Raw genomic sequence first — 21,575 nt, 5'->3', positions numbered from 1 at the left:
TCCAGTGCCTAAGATCTCATTAATTACCTAAACTCTCTTTCTGTAGGTCTTGTTAATTACCCGTCTCCTGTCTCAGAGGACCTTGTTAATAACTTGTACAATCTCTTTTAAAAGGTCCTAATAACACATTAAAATTAAAGATGCTTTTCTTTTAGCACTTGTCAAGTGGTGTAAATTGAGAAATTTTCACATCAGTTTATTAGCCTGCTGTAGTGTATTTTCCTGAACACAAAACAATTTCAGAGAAATGATGCACAAGGTTTGGTCACGGTGCAAAACAATCTTTGTTTTCCAGGAGTACCCTCAATTTCTTTAACTGTGTTCAATACAAAATCCACGTGGCTCCTGACTGCAAATTAACCTCTTGAGAGCCCTGACAATAGCAGTAATTGTAAGAATGAATGCAATTTAAGATAATATTAGGTAAAAGTTGCAACGCAGTGGATTAAGAAGTACGAAGACAAAACTATTATTGGTACCTGCTGGCTAAAAATACTAGACATATTGTGTGCTTAAAAATTCTTCACTGGCTGTATGATATAAATCCTCTGGAATGAACAGATTTTGTAGTATTTGCAAAACCAGCGTTTCTTGCTTCACTATGAGACTGCAGCATTTTTAAATTGTCAAGAAATCAGCTCATAAATATCTATATTACACCTACACCAGACAATAAAAAAACCCCAATCTTAGCACTTATGTAATACTGTAATACCGTATCTATAAAACCCTTAAAAAATACTAATTTATCCACTCAGCATTTGTAAGAGGTAACAAAATACCATCCCCATTTTACAGATCAGGAGCAGGGAGACTAAGTGATTTAGCCAAAGCCACAGAACAAGCCTTTGCCAGGGCAGAGATTAATAGAAATTAGGGGTCCATATTTCGTGATTTCCTGACAACTAGTATTATACACAACCAGGCAGGTTTTGTTTTGCTTTTCCAAAATACTTCTTAAACCTTCTTGAAATAACAATAATAAATAACAGTAATAAAAATAAATAATAATTTTCAAATAATCCTGGGATACTTCTTGCTTTTAGGAAAAAAAATCCTGTAACTGTTGCTGAACCACTTCTACATTTTCTGTATCAGCAGCTGAGAAACACGTGGAAGATGTATTTATCTTCATTCTTGTAATTAGTAAATAAGAGTAATTAGCGACAGAGTATGCATACAGCCAGTTAGCACTTAACAACCGGTTGAGCGAAGTGCTATTCAGCAACTCACTTAGCCATCAGTTAGTGATGTCGTCATGGGCTGCCGTCCCGCACATCATTACTGCTTAGTCAACATTACCACACAATTAATTAGGATGGACTTGAGCCTGACCCAAAGCTCACCAAGGTCACCGAAAATACTCCCACTAACTTTACAGACAGAGGCTCATTGGTGCTAAGAACCTGACCTTCAAACTCTGCACGTGAAGGAGTTGGGTTTGGTCATTTTTTTTGAGGGTAGAGGAAGAGGGTTGCTGTGGGTTTTTTTTCTTCCACTTTGCACTATCTCCAGCTTGGTCCTACAGACAGAACACCCACTCTTTTGTGTCTATAGAGTGCTCCTGGCATACATCTTCCAGTTGAGCTTCATCAGACAGGAAGCCAGTTCACATGCCCCAGGACCGTTTCATCACTCAAAGAAAGGCTTAGCTAAGTGGGGTTAACTGGGAGATCCACCTGCAAAGCAAACTCCTCATCCACACCAGAACACTGATTTTGGACACACCTTAATAAAAAGATACTGCCTGGTTTACTTGCGGAAATGGTATCCATCCAAAAGGGCGTAATAGCATGCTGAGTAAATAAAAAGCAACTCAAAGTCTAAATTCCCTGTGTATGCTTTCTGCATACTGAATGTGTTAACTCAACCTCATTCATTTTGTGCCCACAGATTTATACAATTCTTTCTTCACAGTATTACTAGTTTGAAAAATTAAAAATGGATTCTATTCAACAAATCCTCCACAGATAAAAGGTAAACTTAAACTGTAAACTTATTAAATATGCACATTTTGTATTAGTTTCTACTTCAAAAGAAAATCACTGTACAAGATACATTTGAAAGGAAGTGAACTTATTCTAAAAGATTCTCATGGAACATAATACTGGAGCATATACAAATCAAGAGCTTCTAACTTAAATTATTGCATGCTAGATATTATTCCATAATAGCTGTCTTATAGAAAAGGTCAAAATGTTTACTATTTTTGACTTTTTGAAAATAACAGAACATCTATTTGTCTTATCAAAAGTTCATGTTTACATAAAAGTCAAGAACTAGCAAAAGAGACTCATACAAAGAGGGGGAACAAATGACTAGAGTCCTTCTGAATGGGCACTGTGATGAGCTTTTTAATTACAAAATAAAGAAAAAAAAGTCCATCATGATTACCATTAAAGATTTATATTTATCAAGATCTACTGCATTCAAGAACTTCAAAAGATTTCACTACTTGTATCTAGCATCTGCCTGAATACATTTTTTCATTTTAAAAAAATTAAACGCTATGTAATTTTAATTGTTATTTAAATTACTTCTCTTTAAAGGAGCTTATTTAAATGGAAGTTTAACTTCTGACAATCCAAGCTACATCCTAACCTTACTCTCATCTAGAGAAATCCTTTATTAAATAAATAATATTCTAAGACTCTGTCTGTAAACATGTTATTTAAGACACTAGCAACTGACTTGACTCGTAGAAGACGCTAAGAAGATAATTCATTGAAGTCTGTATGAGCTTCTAGCAACTGAATCTTTTCTATAGCAGTTCCATTTCAGTTCAGTTATCTAATTCACATCCATGATTAGTTTTGTTGAGAAAATGATTATAAGTTTAAATCAGGAGTGCATGCATTCTAATCTACGAATAAAACTGACTTGGGATAGGGTAAGATCAATCTGTTCTAAAATCTTAAAGAATAAGATAACAAGAAACAAATTACTTTAAAAAAAAATACTACTGTATCGTTAATTAAGGAATTAATAGACAGGGAAAATGCAAATCTGTTAGAATCATGTTTTCCATTTAAAACAGTGATATATTTTACAACCTTAAAATTCCAGTTTGCAGCACTTTAATTTTAAATTCTACTTCCACCAAATTTAAGTCATTAAATAGAAATGAATCATTACCTTGTAAAAAAAGGACTGTTAATTTCTGGCATTAATATACAGGAAAAAATGAGAATGCAAATGAATAGAAGTTAAATAATTAACTGCTTAAATATTTATCAGCCCCTGTAACTTAATTCACTCTGCTTTGCACATAAACTGCTGCCTTGTGCAATGACTTGAATACATAGGAACTCAGCAAAGCTACAGTGAGGCAAATGAATTCGAGCGTGGTAAGTGCCCATGTGGGTGCTCTCATTTAGAAACAGAATGGTCTTCAATTCTTGTGCTTTGATGTCTAGAATCTAAATCCATTTTTTTCCCAAATGGTGACAGCCACAGGATTTGTTTTCATTACTTACATTTTATTCACCCTTTTATTTATTCCGTTTCATCTTTCCCTTAGACTTGAAACTTTTCCTTCTAAAACGTTGACTTAGGGCAATGCAATAATTAACGATCAGTGTTCAGTGAAAGCAGATTTTCAGGAAGAGCCCATTCTGAAGTCTGAACAAGGTCTTCCACAAACGCAAGTACCCAAGAACATTCACAGTACATATTAGTAGCATAAATGTGATTTCAAAATGAAGTAAGAAAAGATCAAACTATATAAAAAGTTCCTAACTTTTACTTAGATGAGCAATGATATAAACATATATAAAGCACAAAGACTGTGTTCCTCAACACTTCACGTTTTCATTTATATAACATGTTCAAGATATCAGATCGAAATACAGCAAAAACCTACCTTGAAGATGGCAACATGCTTGTAGGCTTGAAGTTTGTCATAAATGGATTCGTTGAATCATAATCAAAACTCTCCTGATGAGTTTCACCAAACGCACTAGGTGATTTCAAGTCAGTAGAACTGTCCGATCCCCCGTTGCTAAGTTTATCTGACTTCTTGCTATCTTTTTTTCCAGTCACTCTTTCAAAAAGACTAACTTTCTCTTTTTTCTCTTTTTTAATTTCTTTTCTGATTTCGACAGGTTTGGAAAACAGACTTAAGTTTTGATCCCATGTTGCTGAGCTTTCCTCAAATGGATTCTTCTGTCTTGGCAGTGTAGCAAATTTTTGGGGTAACGAAGCACTCACATTGGTAAATGGGTCATTTTGTGCTTCAAGTGCAGTTTCATCAACTGTGCTGTCAAGCTGGTTCGTTTTAGAAGTATCAACACTTAGTGTCCTTCTATGTGGAGATTTTAGACTCCCTGCAAACAATCTGTCATTAGTATATTATCAATGAGACACTATATCATAGTCTATGACATGCAGAGAACCCATTTTAGCTTAGGTCTAGAAGCTTTGCAATTGAGTCGCAGTTCAAAACACTGCTGAGTAACTAAGCTATTTAAAAAAAAAATGAACAGCTGTGGCCTTGACTTCGTGGTTGCGAAATGTTTATGGACAGACACTACAGCAAATTCTTGTTTCCTGTCTGAAAACTAAGTCCTACAAAGAAGACAGCTATGACTAGTGTGCCATTCCAGAAAGCAACAGTCGCTGCATCATAACTTTGAACAACGAAAAGTATTTTCAGTTCTTTGTATACATCAGGTTTAAAACTTTGGTGATAATTTTCAACTTTTTAAACAGACTTCTGTTTTTCACAAGATGCTATTTTGCCTAGAGTTCCCTCTAGAAAGCAATGCTTCACTACAACATACTCTCCAATGAGGACATAAGAAGAAAAATGCTAAATTACCATACATTATGACCAATAAAAGTTATTTCTTATGCTCAGAAACGGCAATTACGAGTTACCACCAACTAATGGAAGTGAAAAAAAAAATAGGCCAGCAATAATTCTTAACTTTTTGGCCTTGTAATTGCTTCATAAATTAAAGAAACATACTTCTGAATGCTCTAAGAGCAGTGAACTATAATTATAATGGTCAGGACTTTTACTTACCACCTTCATCAACCGAACCAAAAGATTCTAGCTGACGCCTGAAAAGATGAGAGTAGCCAACTGTGCTGGATTTCATTTTCTCCGAGGAGACGTGTGATCCTGTTAAATCTGACATCGAATGAGCTGAGGATAGCCGCTGAGGTCCCAAAAGGAAAGGTTTTTTTGGTTTTGATTTCATTTGTACTTCACCGCTACATACCTCTACGTTTGCATCAGGTATGTGAGTACTTGGGATGATTGCAGAGGATGTATCCGAAAACGTCCCATCGTTTTTTCGACCCTTCATTTTGTCTTTTAGTTTAGCAAAAGGGGATTTGGTTTTGTCCTTCATTGACAAATCAAACATACTTGCTGTCATGTTATTCCTCATAAACTGAATATTGACCTTTATTTCTCCTCTGTCTTTAGTTCTCTTCCCTTGTCTGGACTCTAGGGGAAACCACCTTAAAGGAGAAAAAGAGCAAGTTAAGTTGTGTTTTCTGGAGGCTAGTCATTAAACTCTGGTTAGTTGGTTAATATATCTGCCTAATACAATTTAAAATATGAAAACCGAATTCCATACCAAAAATTAAAACATTCCTGTCCTGAAAAACTTTTTAGTCTGTATTTGTTTTTGAAGAGAAAACTTAATAACTAAGCAAGCACGAAGCTCAAAGCAGTGTTCAGCTGTTTTGAGAACCAAAATCAACTCTGGGGAAGCTTACTAAACTTCATCAAAGCCAACGGGCTCACATCTGCTTACTAAGGAGAATTTGTATCTAATGCTAATTATAAATACAAATACATTTTATGTTGCTATTTAAAAGAACACTTGATATTTTTCAAGTGGCCTTTATTTAGCAGTGATGTATAATACCTGAATGCATACTATGTGGCAAATATTACATCTAGTAACCTTTTCTCCTTTGATTTTGCTCAGGTTTATATGCTAGCAAACATTTTTCACCTCTGTCCCTTCCTTCTAACCACTGGTTAAGATTTATGTCAACTGCAGTAGCACTAGCAAAGAAATATCTGAGACCGCTGAATAGTCAACCATCATTTCAGTTCTGCAACTGCAACCCCTACTAACGTTGACGGTAACTCCACGAGCACCGGTGGCAGAACAGCGAGTGCGTAGGTGTATGTAACACCCACCCTTTCTTTTGCAGGTCACCAGTAGGATTAGTTTCAGAAATATTTCCACAGGCTTTGGAACCATGACATAAACCCCCACTCCTTGAAAAGAGATCAAAGGTGTGATCATCTGTTTCAAAAAGCCAAGTGTGCTTCTTTGCCAGGTCCAATAAAGGCTTTATCATTATCCAAGCGTCTTACTCATTCCCTATGGTGCTCCACTGTCCCATGGAAGCACCTGCAGAATTATGGCTCAATCTTCCTTCACCTAAATGAAGGACTGACAGGCGATCCCTTCTCCACACCCATCATCAACAGCCTTTTCCTATCCCAAAAAGGGCACAAGGGCATATTTCAGATCCGCCAGCTCCAAAGAAGTGCTCTAAGCCCACTGTCAGGAGAAACGCATGCATGCATGCTAACACAACAGTGCGTTATCGCAATAAAGTAACTTTTGAACTGGAGACTAAGAAATGAAATTGCCTATCAGCACAGATGCAAAATTGATCATGCAGTTATACATACATTATTCAATACTGCCAAATACAGAAAACAAGGTCAGGAAAGGAGAAAAATAACCCTCAATTTCCTTTCAGATTTCATAAATATTTTTAAAGGTGACAGCTGCAATCAAATTTTCAGGCAGAGATACTATTTTCTGTGTTGACAAAATACTTCTAAAAGTGACCCACCAAAGAAATAACAAAAGGATAAAGAGTATTATGACTTTTTTTTTGTTGCTCTGTGATGTCCAAAAGGTTTTATATCCCATACTAAACCAGAATAATTAAGAAATGTCAGACCTTCTCTGTCCCGGCACTGGACAACTTGAATCCAGACCAGCAGATCCAGAAGTTCAAACTGGTAAAGGACAATTAAACCTTTAGGAAGAAAGTTTTTCTTCTGTTGTGAGGTAACTTCATTTACGTATTTTAAATGAAATGCAAAACCTGAAATAGGTTATGTGTCTGAAGAAGATGGATCGTTTTTCCTTTTAGTTAATAATGTTTCACTTCTTGGTAACTGATTCCAGAAACACTTTAAGTCACCTATAGAGTCGTTACAGAAAACACACACAACAGAACCAAGAGTAAGTCTTTTTTGTGATATATAATATCGCAAAAACTGGAAGACAAGATAGCCAACTTTCTTTAAAACTCTTCTTTAAAAGAAAATATGTTCATATATTCTCTTAAAAAAATAAAAACAATACACAGCCATAATGAGCAAGCCCTTGCTCAGACAGATCTTGCCTGTGCAGAAAAAAACCCCCAAACCAAAACCCACCCTATAACTGAGAAAGTCCTCCCCATGACTCCTTAGACAGACACTAAACATAAACTTACATAAGGCTTATGAGTGTTTTAAGAGGCTTAACAGGCAGAGGACCTCACTTTTTGACATTCAAATTTAATGGCTCAGCCTACACTGTAGGAAAAGAGATTCCCCTTCTCCCTCTTTCCCTCCCCTCACACGTCTCAAACGTTAATACTGGATCTCTGATACGATTGCTGAATTTTCAGATGTTTCTACTTAGGAATTACTAAAACTTTAAACTGATGTATGACACTTGCTAACTTTTTTTAGAACAACATCAGGACATAAATTCTTAAGCTTTTGCTGTGGAAGAAAGCCTTTTCTTTTAAAACTTAATTTAACTCAATTATTGACATTCTTATCATGAATCAACAACCACTCTGTGTCACTACCAGTACTCACCTGCTAACAGCATACCTCCGCATACTATTTTGACATTCACCAGGTCTGAAGGAGAGAATTCCAGCACACAACTAATACATTGCCTTTGCAGCTTGCACATTTGTTTTCAAAGTAGACTTTGAAGAACTTGACACTAAAAGTAAGTTCAGCTGGGAAAACAAAAAACTCTCCTTACCCTAGGAAGATACCAGAACGGCATAAGGGACTGGACCTCATACCTGCAGGGACCAGGTTCAACACTACTACTGATTCCAACAGAATTTAATCACAAACTCTTTATTCCAGCAGAATTCCTCCGGACTTCAGTGGAATTTCTATTTGAATAATGACTGCTGGATCAAATCTTTGTATAAAAGACAGATATTTAATTTTCATAGGCATTTCAAGGAGGTTTCTTTGTTACCTTGGAGAGTTTATCTTGTTTTAGTTATAATGAAGGTTCCATATGCTTCAGCTCATAACAAGACAATATGAGAAGCAGACTCAAATCATGATTTCCTTCAAATTCAAAGGTGAATAATTACTTTTTTAAACAGACGAGAACAAATGCAGGCAATGCATTTGTGTGGAGCTGCACGTGAATGAGCAACCGAGTCTGTAAATGTTTCTTATTACAATCGGTTTCTACAACAAATGGGCGTGAGCAACAAATAGAAAAAACAGCGCTGCATATAATAGGAAAAAGAACTGGAAAATGAAGTCCACTGTTTTCAGATAACAACATTTGGGTCCTAAAATACTAAATTCCACTATACCACTGCCAATTTAAAAAATTGTAATGTATTATAAAAGCCAATAAAACTTGCTATTTTGGTTTTGTTTACAGTACTGTTAGCCACAATAAATGCTCCATTTGTCAGGCTGCCATGAGCTTATTCTATAGAAAGCCTGTACAAAGTAGGAAAATAGCCAATAACATACACGAACAAAACAGGGTGGCTTTTATGAGAGCAGATGCCCTTTTATTTAATAACCAAATATTACATCCAGTCTTGCAGACAGTCTTTATTTAAACAGACCTTGTACAAAGTCTGGCAAATTTTCCCAACTTCAAAGGAAGCCCTATTGCCTTCTGAATCACATTCATACTTCTTGCTCTCACCTTCAAATGTTCCGTAGGACAACATCCTCCATACACCCTCTAATTTCGACTTTTCCCCTATGCTTTCCATCAGAACAACCCTGGCTTCTTTTTCTCATCTGTTTTTGAGTGCGCTAATGGGCTTTGCCTGTCTCGCACAGGTTTCTGATCATTTTTATTTTGTAAGTAATATAAATTGCCACGCTGTATGCTGACAATTTTTTTGAACACATAAAGAGAAGATCAACATTCAAGGCTGAATAAGAAAAATCCTGCTGACCAGTCAGCCCTGAAAAACTAAACCCCTCTCTGAAGAAACATGGCTATTTTCTAATCATGACAAAATTACTCAATTTTGGCCATACCTACAATTAGGAGCAGAAAAAGCAAACTCCCTTATTTCTAAGAAAGACAATAACCATCTTCTGCAGACTATTAAAGTAAATTGCGTAGTATTAGCAGTACTGAACCCTTTATCTTAGTAAAGGGAGACAGGAAGAGTGAAGGAGAAAAACTAAAGTAAGTTACTATAAATGAGCAAGTAACAAAATTCTGGCCTGCCTATGCCATTTAGATAGCTAGCGATCTACAAACATACTTACATTTTCAACAATTTCTGCAACCGTTCTCTTCCGCGCCTTTTTCTGATTTCATTTTTTTCCCCATTAACTTGGTTTTCCAACTCACTTTTGCTTATCTGTACTATTCTCATTACATCCTTCATTCTGCATTCAACAAATATTTTGAAACCAGTATCTTGTTTCTCTTCTCCTAATAGGAGAAAGCTGATGTTGTCACATCTTATCCTCCAAATCTGCCACAGAATTTGACAGTTCCAAGTCTTAGCCCTCTCTCTTCTTTGAAAAAGCATCACTCAATCTATTCTGCTCACTATGTAACAGCGAGCAGGATAGGTTGACAGTATGGGTAAGAAAAATAGTAACAGTATGGGTATGAAAAACCACCATGTAATTTTAATTACATTTTAATTATATACTTAAAACTTTAACAGCCTCCAAAACCACTGGGGTACTTAGTCTACCAATTTCAACAGGAATTAGAAGTCTCCTAGCCAGCACATTCAACCTGTGCATGACAGATGACCTCCTGACTCCGTCTTCTTGCCAGTGCCGAAGATGGAAAGTACTAAAGGAATTTTTCCACTCATTTTGCCACGTCTCAAATACGCCACTCTGCCTTCACTCTAGCAGTACATATCTATTGAGCTGATCTAATTTTGCTTTGCTGAAATCATTAGATTGCACCCAAAGATTTTTGCAAAATCTTTATTTTAATTCACAAATTACTGAAGGAATTCTGCAAAAAGCCACATAACCATCACAGCATCCACAAGGCTTCTAACCTTGATTTTACAGGTAAAATCAGCATCCTGATCTGCTAAGTAACTTTAATCTGCTACACAGTGACAAGGAGAATTTTCCACACCAGCAGGTACTTCTAAAACTACCCCTATAAAAGACCATCAAAATCCCAATGATAGGACAAGTCCATCAGCTGTCACAGGAAAGAAGTACTTCTTCATCTTAGATTACTAGGTTCAAGCTAGATACACTGAAGAAACTTGCTTCACAAAATCCCACTAACATAAACGTCCACAGCTAATGGATAAAAAGCAACATCCAAAGCCCAGAACCATCTAACATTTTCATTAGCAGCAAATCCACTTTGAAAAATGCAGAAGTATGTTTTGTGATAAATCACTCAGATACCATACCGAAAGACTGTCCCAAATGTCAGTAAGTAGGAAAATTAAGGCAAGGGGCTGAGCACAGACTACACTGTGTATGAGGGGAAATGAAGACAAAAATAGATTATTTATTAAAATAAGCGATGACATTCACAAAGATGAATACTATTACTTTCTGGAAGCCAACTGAAATGAGATATACAAAGTAGAGTTTAAAAATAAATATTACAGAGTGACATCGCAACACCACAAAACATATGGGAACTGACACATACCCCAACACCCTTACTAAGGGGTTAGCTAACATCAACAGGAATCAAAGGAATTAAGTGGTCTTAGTTTACTTACTATTTTGGCTAAAGACTGCGTGCAAACTTTTATTTTAGAAACAAAATAACTGAAGGTATGAGAACTAAGACCAGTTATTTCAGTTGAGTGTGTGTGCAAGCGTGTGTGTGTGTACACAGAAAATGGAGAAGTATTTCAATCCAGATGGCACTCAGACTCTGACTCAGAATTATGACTTATTCAGAGGATGTGCTTGCATTTGTTGCAAAAATGTAAGTGCTGGGAATACTACTAGGTAATTTGAAAATACTGCTATAATCTCATAAATCTACAACTGGGCGCAACTTTTTGTTTTCCCCCATAACCATCTTTCTCTTCTGTTCCTCACTACTAACGTTCCTTCATTTTTTTTTTACTTTTACTTAATTGTACCACGAAAGCAACAGCGCAAATCCTTATGGATCCCCCAGGATGCTCATTATTACTGCGCCTTTAACAAATTTCACACTTCCTACTCTTCCTACTCTTCCCACTTTTGACTAGAGTGGAACGAGTTTTTTTCTCATACTTTAACCACAACATTTTGATAATTTCTGTTACAGTCTGACATTTCCACTACTATTTAGTTTTATCACCTAAAATGCCTTTTTCTGGTTTAAACTAAATTTAAGACTCAAAAATAGTAAATAATGTTTATAATGCGTTACGTTTTGTAGAATTATTTTTTAAAAAGGCACTATTCATTAACAAGCACCGAGTCCTTGACAATCTTACTAGCTGTTTACTAGTAGTTGTTTGCTTGTTCATAATTCAAGTTGCATTTGAAGCCGCCTACTCGAGCGCCTGCCTCTTGCTTATGCTGCTACAGATGAGAACGAGGACAGGGCAGAGGCAGGCGAAGGGGGAACCTGTCCATAGCCAGGAGGGAGGCGGCCAAGAAGGAATTCACATTAATTTGGAGGACGTCGCACAATTTTCATATCTTTCAGGAAGCTCAGCAGCACTAAAGCATAAGTGCTTACAACACAGGGGTATTGATCGTGGTCAATCGTTAATTCTTTTTGTTTGCCGAGAAGCTGGTTTTGACTATTTTATATAATTGATGTAAGCAGAGGAGAAGCATCTTGGATAAGGCCAAGATTCCTTCACTGTACTATGCTCAAATATGCAATTTTACAACACTGCTGCAATTTGGGGTGGGGGCAGGGGGGGAAATTGTTGAGGTATTATAGAAACCAGGGAAAGGGGGAATTGAGTCACAAATAAAAAATGTCTCCTCCAGCAAAATTTCCCTAAGAAATAGTAACTCTACCATTGCCTGCCCCCCTGAAATTTATAACATTCCAGACAAGTGTTGCATCTTAAATCAGCTGAAGGTATAACAACGTTAGCTCTCCAGGAAAGCCAATAAAGGAACATGCAATAAATAGTATGGAATTAGAGAACAACAAGGATGAAGCAAACGTCAATGAAATAAGTAACATCATGGTGAAAGCTAACGGAAACCTGTTCTTCTATTGCTGTGTTCATTTAGCACACAGGAGAAAAAAAAACTAAGCACAGTCATGAAGAAAAACTACTGAAAAATACTTCAGTAAATTAAGACATGTCAGTGAATGATTATTTTTTTATTCCATGATAACTCAAAAATTTGTTTTGATGTTACGCATTGTCAGATCATCAGCAGTATTAAGGCAACTACGCATTATAACTGAATTGAAATTGTTACAAAAATGTATATATGCTTTAAAACAACACATTCATTGATCATCATTTACATTTAAACTGCAAGAGCAAAAGAGGTATATTTTTTCTGCAACAACAGACCAAAACAATTGTCATGTATTTCTCAGGATGAATTAAAAAAACCCACAGGACTTTACCGCAAAAAATAAAACCATGTCTGAAACCGAAGATCTGAAAACTTATGTTAAATATACTCCCAATAAAGCAGTATCTCCCAAGCTTTTTGAACTGTTAAAAAACTCAGTAAACCCTCTCAGCATCTGGAGCCTAGTTTTCAACTCTGGAGAAAAGAGCAGAAGTGAAAAGAGCCTGTCCATTTCCAACTACAGCAGCGATGCTAGAGGCACAAATTTACAAAGCCAGCACAGTGTGATGGGCACTTCTGCATCAACAGAGAAAGAAAACGAACTAGGATTCTGCAGATGCTTTGGCTGAAGTCTCAGGAAGAGACCTAGTAAGGGACCATGTGAGCCACATCTGGATCTAACCGTTCCAGGAATTTTCACTTTTAAGAATTTGAAAAATCATTGGTTTCAGAAAGAAAGTGAAAGGACATTGCGTGATGGTGCGTACAAAATTTTCACTATCAAATTACAGTAAATATACTGCTTTGTCCCTTAAATATTGTGTGAAATCAAGTTTATTAGAGCACAAGAGGCGCAAATCCTATTATGAGGCCTCTGCCTGAAAACTTTACTGCAGAGAGTATTTTTCTTAAGGCGTAACAAGTAACAAAAAAAGCTATACAGAAAAAGGATTATTTTTCCCTAACATAATTTTTCTGAAGCGGCAGCGAATTTTTAAATTTATTTCTTCCAAATTATAAAATATTAAATTAAAAAAAAAAAAAACACAAAAAGCTGAATGTCACACACCCCACGGTCTTCCTAGGAATTAAAAATCAGCTGGTAGCCTTCACTTCTCATACCTCCTTACTAAAAAAGCACTAGGGAATTGCTGACAGGGTTCAGCATTGTGCAGAATATTAAATATCTTTTTTGCAATACCCTGGTGACTCTTGAGTCTGTCTCTTACAGCACCATATGTACAGCTGTGTTGGAAAGAGGAAGCTATTAAATATATTAAAAAGTAGAAATATTACCAATAGACACTTCATCAAATAACTGGATCTCATTCATCCCCAAACAAAGCAAGAAATGTTAAGGTTACATCAACATGAGAAAATAACTCTGGATTTAATAACACCACAAGCCTGTTGAACATATTTGAAAGTAAAAACATTGCTTAATAAAACAGATTAGTGTTTCTGAAACAATGAATATAGCTTTCAACCATCAGAATGCTTTGGTAATAAAGACATTGGACTTGGTCTTGAAAGGCACTGGGTATCTCAGTTCCCACACCATAGTCACGGCTAAAAGGTCTTCGGGTCCAAATATATTACCCTTAGTTTACTGCCAACACAGGACTAGGAACATTTTGTATCAAAAAGGATTTAATAAAAGGAAAAAAAGAAAGAGTGTTTTGTTTGAGATCGCCTTTGCAAATATATTCTTGAAAGTTTGCCCTCGTCCCACATACACGTACAAATATTGCATCCACATCTCCAACTAATGCTTAAAGGAGTCAGCAAAAACACACACACATTCCACAAAGGCATACAAGTAGACAACCCTGATAACTTCAAAATCCTCTAAACGCTTAAGGACTCTGAATTATTTTTTCAAAAGTGAGTTTCAAAAAGGACATTTTCTAGGTTTCCAAGCACCTAAAGACACCGACAGGAAAACTGGACTTTCAGTGGCTCCTCTCTCATAAGAATTTAAATCAACATTAAGTGAGCACGTGCTGCCAAAAATCCCACTAACCGCCTATCCGCACTTTTACACGTATATAAGACTTTTACAAGTACGGCTGTTCGGCTCTAGAAGCCTAACACCCATCAACTTTTAATAAGATCTGCAATCTTAAATGCTCGAGTAACTTCTGAAAATACGACTTAGGCTGTTTGTAAAATTTTCCCCATAGACCCCCACCTTCTGCAGTACAGCTCGCAGGCAGAGCCCTGGTAATTTCAGCGGTGGTCTAGGGAAGCACCGCTGCACGTTTACACAGCGCGAGTTCCTCTCTCACACTTCAGAGAAAGAAATGAAAAAATAAAGAACACCTATGAAGCCCTGCTAAGCACAACTTCATATAAAAATACTGAAGAGATCTGAATGTTTATTTAACTAGCATAAGGACTGTGTTAATTACCCCACTTATGAATTTTTGCAATAATTTTGTAAGACTCCAATACTACTTCTGCTAAAATTGCTGCAAAAGCGTACAGTTCCCCAAAGGGAAAAGAGGTTTTGTTACTCACAGTAATATGTGAATAATTTACGTATTTTCCTCCAGTTTCTGAATATGTATTTCTACCTAGACTTACAAAGTTTTTACAGTTAGCAGCGTTTCTGCTTCATTCACTCATCTTTTTTTCTGTAGAGCAGCTAGGTGGTTAAACTAAAGTAGTTGCCTACGACTTGGAAGATAATTACAACTGATGATTAAAGAATATTTAGAATGCATGTCTAAAGAGCACTGAAACTTCTTGAATCAAGCGTAAATAGAAATTAAGACCCTAAGGCTACAGGCATTACCATGTATTGCATCAAGATAACTGTTTTTTCCTTAAAAAGATAAGCAATTAAAAAGCATAATATTTCAGACCATGAACCCATAAGAGATTCTGCATGGACACGTTGTTCCCTATTATATAGTTAGTGAACATATTGTTTTGCTAAAAATTTAGTTTACAAAAAAAAAAACCCCAAACACCAGGGCAAAGACAGCTTTGACTTGTCTTTAGTGGTCCTTCAACCTCAGCCACTGCACATAAGCTGGACCAGGTTTTGAGATGGTTTCTGCAGAAACAGTTGTCTGATCAACAAGAGCTGGCCGGTGTCACTGTACTGATTTCTGCCTCCAGCTGCCCGCTCCGACTCTGCTAACGCCTCCCCAGCAGAGTCAGTGACAGAAAAGATGCCAGCCTCTTAGGCACCTTGATGCAAAAGTCCAGCATCTTACCATAGACCCACCATCACCAACAGAAGAAATACCAGACTTCAATTTTAACAGCTGAGATTTGGGCACAGGAGCCTTTCTACTCTACTGAAGAGACACTAGAGGAGGAAAGGCACCCGGGGCAGGAACTTTTTAACCACTGCAGAAAGATTTGTCAGCGCTCATACGTCACTGCCTACATATAGCTAGCCTGGAGGTCTCCGTCCTGTTCTCAGACTACTTCTGTGGGACAAGCGTAGCTAAAACAAACACAACTCACGTAGTCACAGGCATGCCTGCAGTACGCTTACACCTACAGTTTATTCCCATACGCTTTGGAGAATAAATTACACCGGTACTGGACATCTTCATGCAACCATGTCCTAACTAGAAATTATAAACAATTTTACTAATTTAGTTGAAGAACCCAGAGTTAGATATGTTCACAGTTCAGCCTAATAAACTGCTGTGATCCTTGGGTTTGTACTTTTTTTTTTTTATTGCATTCCAGTGCCAGAATTTGCTGGCAAATAGCAATTTTATTTGACAAAGGCTTATGTAGGTAATGATGGAGGCTACTACAACAGCAGAAATTTCTCTTCAGTCTTCTCTGTTGAGGCCTGCTGTACAGAGAAGGCTGCAGGATCACGGCCTAAGACTAACCAGGGTCAGAAAAGCACTGTGCTGCTGTGGTAAGCCTTCATCAAGTCACAGTTCATTGACCACTAAAGCATAAATATAAAATATTTAAAGACGTCTGGTTGCAGCACCTGAAGGAAAACATTTTTAAAGAGAACACCACCAGGCTTCGATGGAGACTGAGTCTCATACATGGTTCAAACCGAGGTAGGAGTTGAATGGGGATATGGCCCTGAGCAGAACGAAGAAAAATCTTTAGAAAAACAGACTGTAATGAGTTCATGTTGCACACAAGAATTTGTCAAAAAATGTTAATGTTATTGAGAGCCCTTCCCTGTGCAAGGCGACCACTGTGATTACAGTAAACTTCTCTCTGGACGAGGTCAGGCCACAATGACATAACTGTATACGTTAGGGGCTTTGAACGCACCACAGAAGAGAGAAATGCCCTAATGTCATTTCAAAGTACATTAATAAGGCTGCTATCCCCCCCGCAAGCGTACCAGGAATACAAAATATAATGAAAAAAACCAACCATCACTTACTCCGTTTTCCTTCTTTGCTTGTCCTCAAATATATCATTCAGGCTTATCGCCACCTGTCCCAAAAACTTGTCCAGCCCCACCAGCGACCTGTGCATGACGATCAGGTACAGGATGTATTTTTCTGGATTCTCCTGCATGAGTAATCCAGGGAGCTCGAAGGAGGCCTCTTCTTTCCAGATGGGATCCAGGGTCTTCTCGGCCACCGAGGTGGAGTACTTCTCCTTGCCCAGCTGTATGATGGTGTAGGCATCGTTGCTGCCATTTTTACCTTTCGGCTTCAGACCTTTGGCTTGAAGGACCGTAACTTGCACGTGAGTTGGGAACCACTTCTGGGCTTGCTCTGCTAACATCATCTTTGAAGATCGCAGCAGCAATAACAAACGCGAAGTCTGTCAGTCCTCGAGTGACTGCGTAAGGGCACTTCGGCGCAGACACCTGTCAGGGGCTCGGCAAGGTCCCTCCTCAGCGCTCCCCGCCGCCGGCGGCACTCCCCGCTCCTCAGGTTCCCCCCTCCCCGGGCCGCCCTACCTGCGGCTCCATGGCTGGGGGCCGCGGGGTCCCCCCGCGGCACCGACACGACTCCCCTCCCGCCCCCGGCCTCCCCCCGCCCGCCGACCCCGCTCCCCTCCCGCCGCTGCCGCCGGCCCGGCTCCCCGCCGCCCCCAGGGCATCCCCCGGGCAGGGCCCCTCCGCCGCCCGGCCCGCCCCGGAGCGCCGCGGCCCCTCAGCGCGGCCCGGCCCGGCGCGGGCCCCGCAGGCCGCCGGCGGCCTCCCCCTGCCCCTCGCAGCTCGGTGCCTCAGGGCGGCGGGCAGCGCGGGGGGAGGCTCGCCGCCGCCCCGCTCCTGGCGGGGGTGTCGGGCCGGGGCTGCCGCGGCCGCCGCGGCCGTCCCGGCGCTGCCCTCCCTCCCGCCCGCCTCAGCCTCTCGCCGCGCTCCCCCCCCGCCGCCGCCCGGCCTGACGGGCCGGCTCCGCCGCTTCCGCCTTCCCCATGCTGCCAGCGGCGGCGGCGGCCTCCGCGGCGGTCAGAGGGCAGAGGGCAGGGTTCGCCCCCTCCCCTCCCCGCCGTGCCGGGGCCGGTCACCCGGGGCAGCCGCCGCTGAGTCCCCCTCTCCCGGCCGTCCTGCCCGAGGGGAGGGCGGGGAGAGGCCGGGGTCCCCCCGGGGCTGCGCTGGGCCCCCGGGGTCCCCTCCCGCCTGAGATCCCCGTCTCGTCAGTTCATCGCTATTTGTGTTTCTAGAGGGGAGAGGGAGCTCTGCCGGGGCTGTGGGCAGGAGGGAGCTTACACAGACATCATCGTTAACTACCGTTACACGAAGAACATTATTGTATATATATTAATGTTTAATTATTAATATAACAGCAGTGATACTATTACTATATAATAATTATATTTAGCAAGGGAGAGAAGCCCCCTTAAATTCCACGGGCAGGATGGGAGGCGCAGGGTTTGTGGCCGTCCACGCGTGGCCCGGAGGAAGCCCTCGGTCGGCCCATCCTGTTGCGAGCCGCTTTGGGAACGTCTTTATTTTCTACCCCATCCACCTGCCCCGGGAATTCAGTTGGATTTAAATGAGAAAGCGGAAATAATTGTCAGATGTTTCGAGAACACTTAATTTTGTGGGTTGTACACCTGGAGGCTATGTGTGTGTGCGTGCGCGTACATGCGCACCTGTAAGCAGAGTCACAGGTATTAACTTTGCTTCTACAAAAAAAGAAGAAAAACCCACACGCAATTAGGGTTGCAAGGCTCCGTATCCCACCCCAAACCCCATAACAAGCAGCGAAATCAGCAGCTGAGTCAGATAATACTTCATCTACCACCCCTCACTCACAAGTCCCCAGTCCACGGCTCACGGGTTAGTGAGCAAGAAAAAGCTTGGGAGACCTCCTCGTACCGCTGAGACCTACAGGAAATTAAAAAGTTAAAGCTGAAAGCCATTAGGGAGAGTAAAGTATGATGCTGCCCGCAACACTGAATGCTGAGCGAGTTATTGTCCAGGGTCAGAAAGGGTTGGGGATCACCGGTGTACACGTAGTCATTAGTCTGAGTCCCAGCTCGTGTCATCTCTGCACACAATTTAAATAACTACTTAAATGGCCCCTAACTTTTGACTGGGAACGATATTTGTCTGCGTGCTGTGATAAAATTAACACAGTGCTGGCACTTCTTTCCTCTTCCACACTGTATGTGATTTTTGTTGCTGTTGGAAAATAGATGGTCCAGTTGGAAATGATAACTTCAGAACATGTCTTGGGATCATATTTAGACAAAAGCGTGTAAATGGATTATCTAGGGTAATAATCTCTTAAAGAGTTACAAATGCTATGATTATCTGCCTTGGTTTGTATTGGTGAGATACTAACGGTCAAATTAAGGCTGCACATCAACTCTTTGGGGTAAATCGCCATCCCCCTCACCTGAAAAATCACTGCCCCTCCACTCCAGCTGCCAGCGTCCCACATCCTGAGGTATTTTTCCCAAATGTTTCGCAATGAGTTGTCAACGAAGTTCCCAGCGTGAACTGCTGTGCTTGGGGAAGGAGTAGCAGCGTTTCAGGCTGGAAGAGCCAGGAAGGATTATGGTGACAGTGTTCCGCAGGAGACTTAGGCCATGGGGGAAAGCCACAGGGTTCTTGTTGGAAACCAGGGAGACATATGTACATCACATTATTTCTTAAATGAATTTTACCACATATAAATTCTGTTTTAATAGAATATTCTTCATTGCATTAAATCGAAACCAAGCGCGATGCACTCGTCAAATCAAAACAAGAAATGAATTTTAGGTAGGCAGAATGTATTTATTCAATCAGAATTTAAGTCAAACATCATGTCTTGCATGCTGTGTCTTAGGAAAAGTTTTATGGGTTCTTACAAGAGGCAGGATTTGTGCTTTTTCCTCATCTTTTATTGGTATTCTATCATTTCTTATTATTGTCTCTTTCTAAATGGCACCTGACTGGAATACATATGCATGCAGCTGGGCAGGGGAAGGTGGAAGAACTTTTGTACCTCCGCATGCAATATACCAACATAAAACCCAATCTGCCTTTCCTGCTTTCAAAAACAAGCAGATTATTAGTCCTCCACTCCTTATGCGCAATCTGGCACGTGAGAAGAGGCGAGTGGAGCCTTTCTCCCTTTCTCGTGTCCCTCCTCTCCGCTCAGCTGGTGGAGCAGGCATCGGGGAGATGCCCTCTCAACTCCCCCACCCCTGTGCTTGAAGTGAATTCTGCTCAAAGGTGCACCAGATATATTTTATTCCCTCTTATACCCCTCTAGGGTCAAGTTGCAATCCAGCCTTTTGATTTCGTTCTCTTTGGAATAGGGACATTGGCGTTTCCTCGAATGTAACGTGCAATATAAATGACAAAACATCTCAGAGAAATAATGATATCTCCAGCAACACAGTGTCCCCTGGCACTACGTTAGAGCGTTAATCCAGAAACAACTCAGATTCCCGCTTACTAAACCATCGCCACCGCTCAGTGGCTGCATGTGCTGTAGGTTTTGCTCATCGCTCCTCATGATTTAGTGACTATTATATTAAAAAATCCATTTTGTTTTCTATGCACCATTTTGGTTACGAGACCGTACTGTTCTTTTGCTTTTCCTCCCCATGTTAAGACCAAGCACGGTGGATGCAGGACAAACAGTGTGGGAATATCAGTGGTCATTAATATTAAATACTTTGCCTTAGCAGTACAGTGGGAATGCTAATGAGGATGACTAAGCTTTGAGAAACCATTTTTTCTGCCTGAATTTGGAGTGGGCACTAAGCAAACAACAGTTCACATGGAGAAGGATACTGTGAAGCTGACAGAAGTGATGGACAAATTCTGTTTTCACTGTCCCTTTGCTGATTAGAATAAGCAGACAAAAATAGATACAAGAGAAGGTAAGTCTAGGGACTCTGCAAGAGATAATTAAAACTCAAATGTCTCCTGGGTAAAGGGTGGAATTTTTCTTAGATTGGGTTTTGGCAAGATATGCAATTCATGCTTTCTCTGTGAAAAGGATTTATGGCGTTTTATGGATCAAGGTCACCATATTCTTTCTTCTAGCTAGCTCACATCATCAAAATGCTCCTTAATCCCAGAATTTTATTTATTTTGAGGGGTTTATTTAGGAATAAGTGGACTAACAATGTGAGAGAAGAGAGAGGCGTTATCTACAGGGAGAGGAGGTTTTGGAGCAGCCACCAGGAGCATAGCACAGATAGCGCAAATCAGAAACGTAGAAACAGTTTTCCGAGGCCAGATGTTCCTGCTTTGATGGCTTTTTCTTCAGCAGCAAGAATTCTGGGCTTGCTTTTCTCAGCTGTCTTTCTCCAACAGGTGGTGGGAGGACAGGGAAAAGGGACAAGGCAGAGAACGATACAGGAGCTACCATCCTCGGGGAGAAATCCTTTTTACCACAATATAGCACTCAAGGGAGCTGCTTTTGCGTGCAAGCTCCAAACGTAACATTTTGAGCTCAAAATCCTCTAAAAGAAACAAAAGCAAGGACTGGAAAATTCGTGATAGAACATCCTCAGAGCGAGTGGACTTGGCCAGAAAACACGATACTGTGAAGAGACTGACTTTTAAAAAATGATTGTTTATCACAGAACGACAGTGGATATCTATGGTGTATTTAATACGGAACCTTAATCCTCATGTGTGCCATCTATCTCTGTTACACGTTCTTCCAGGCATTTC

At 39.9% G+C, this 21,575-nt stretch overlaps 1 protein-coding gene across 1 annotated transcript in view; it reads right to left on the bottom strand.

Moving 5' to 3' along the window:
- RAB11FIP2 (RAB11 family interacting protein 2) overlaps positions 1 to 17,407 on the bottom strand; it is a 31,093-nt gene extending 13,686 nt beyond the window's left edge. The window contains exons 1-3 of the mRNA XM_082309179.1: positions 16,875 to 17,407; positions 5,027 to 5,469; positions 3,863 to 4,325 (exon numbers count right to left, since the gene is read on the bottom strand). Coding sequence (XP_082165305.1) covers positions 3,863 to 4,325; positions 5,027 to 5,469; positions 16,875 to 17,227 — 1,259 coding nt within the window. The 5' untranslated portion in view covers positions 17,228 to 17,407. The remainder of the gene's footprint in view (positions 1 to 3,862; positions 4,326 to 5,026; positions 5,470 to 16,874) is intronic.
- Positions 17,408 to 21,575: the final 4,168 nt, after the last annotated feature.

Source organism: Platalea leucorodia, assembly GCF_965183815.1.
Source record: "Platalea leucorodia genome assembly, chromosome: 4".
Taxonomy (NCBI): domain Eukaryota; kingdom Metazoa; phylum Chordata; class Aves; order Pelecaniformes; family Threskiornithidae; genus Platalea; species Platalea leucorodia.
Note: the sequence above shows the minus strand (reverse complement) of the source record. Positions and strands in the feature narration are given on the sequence as shown.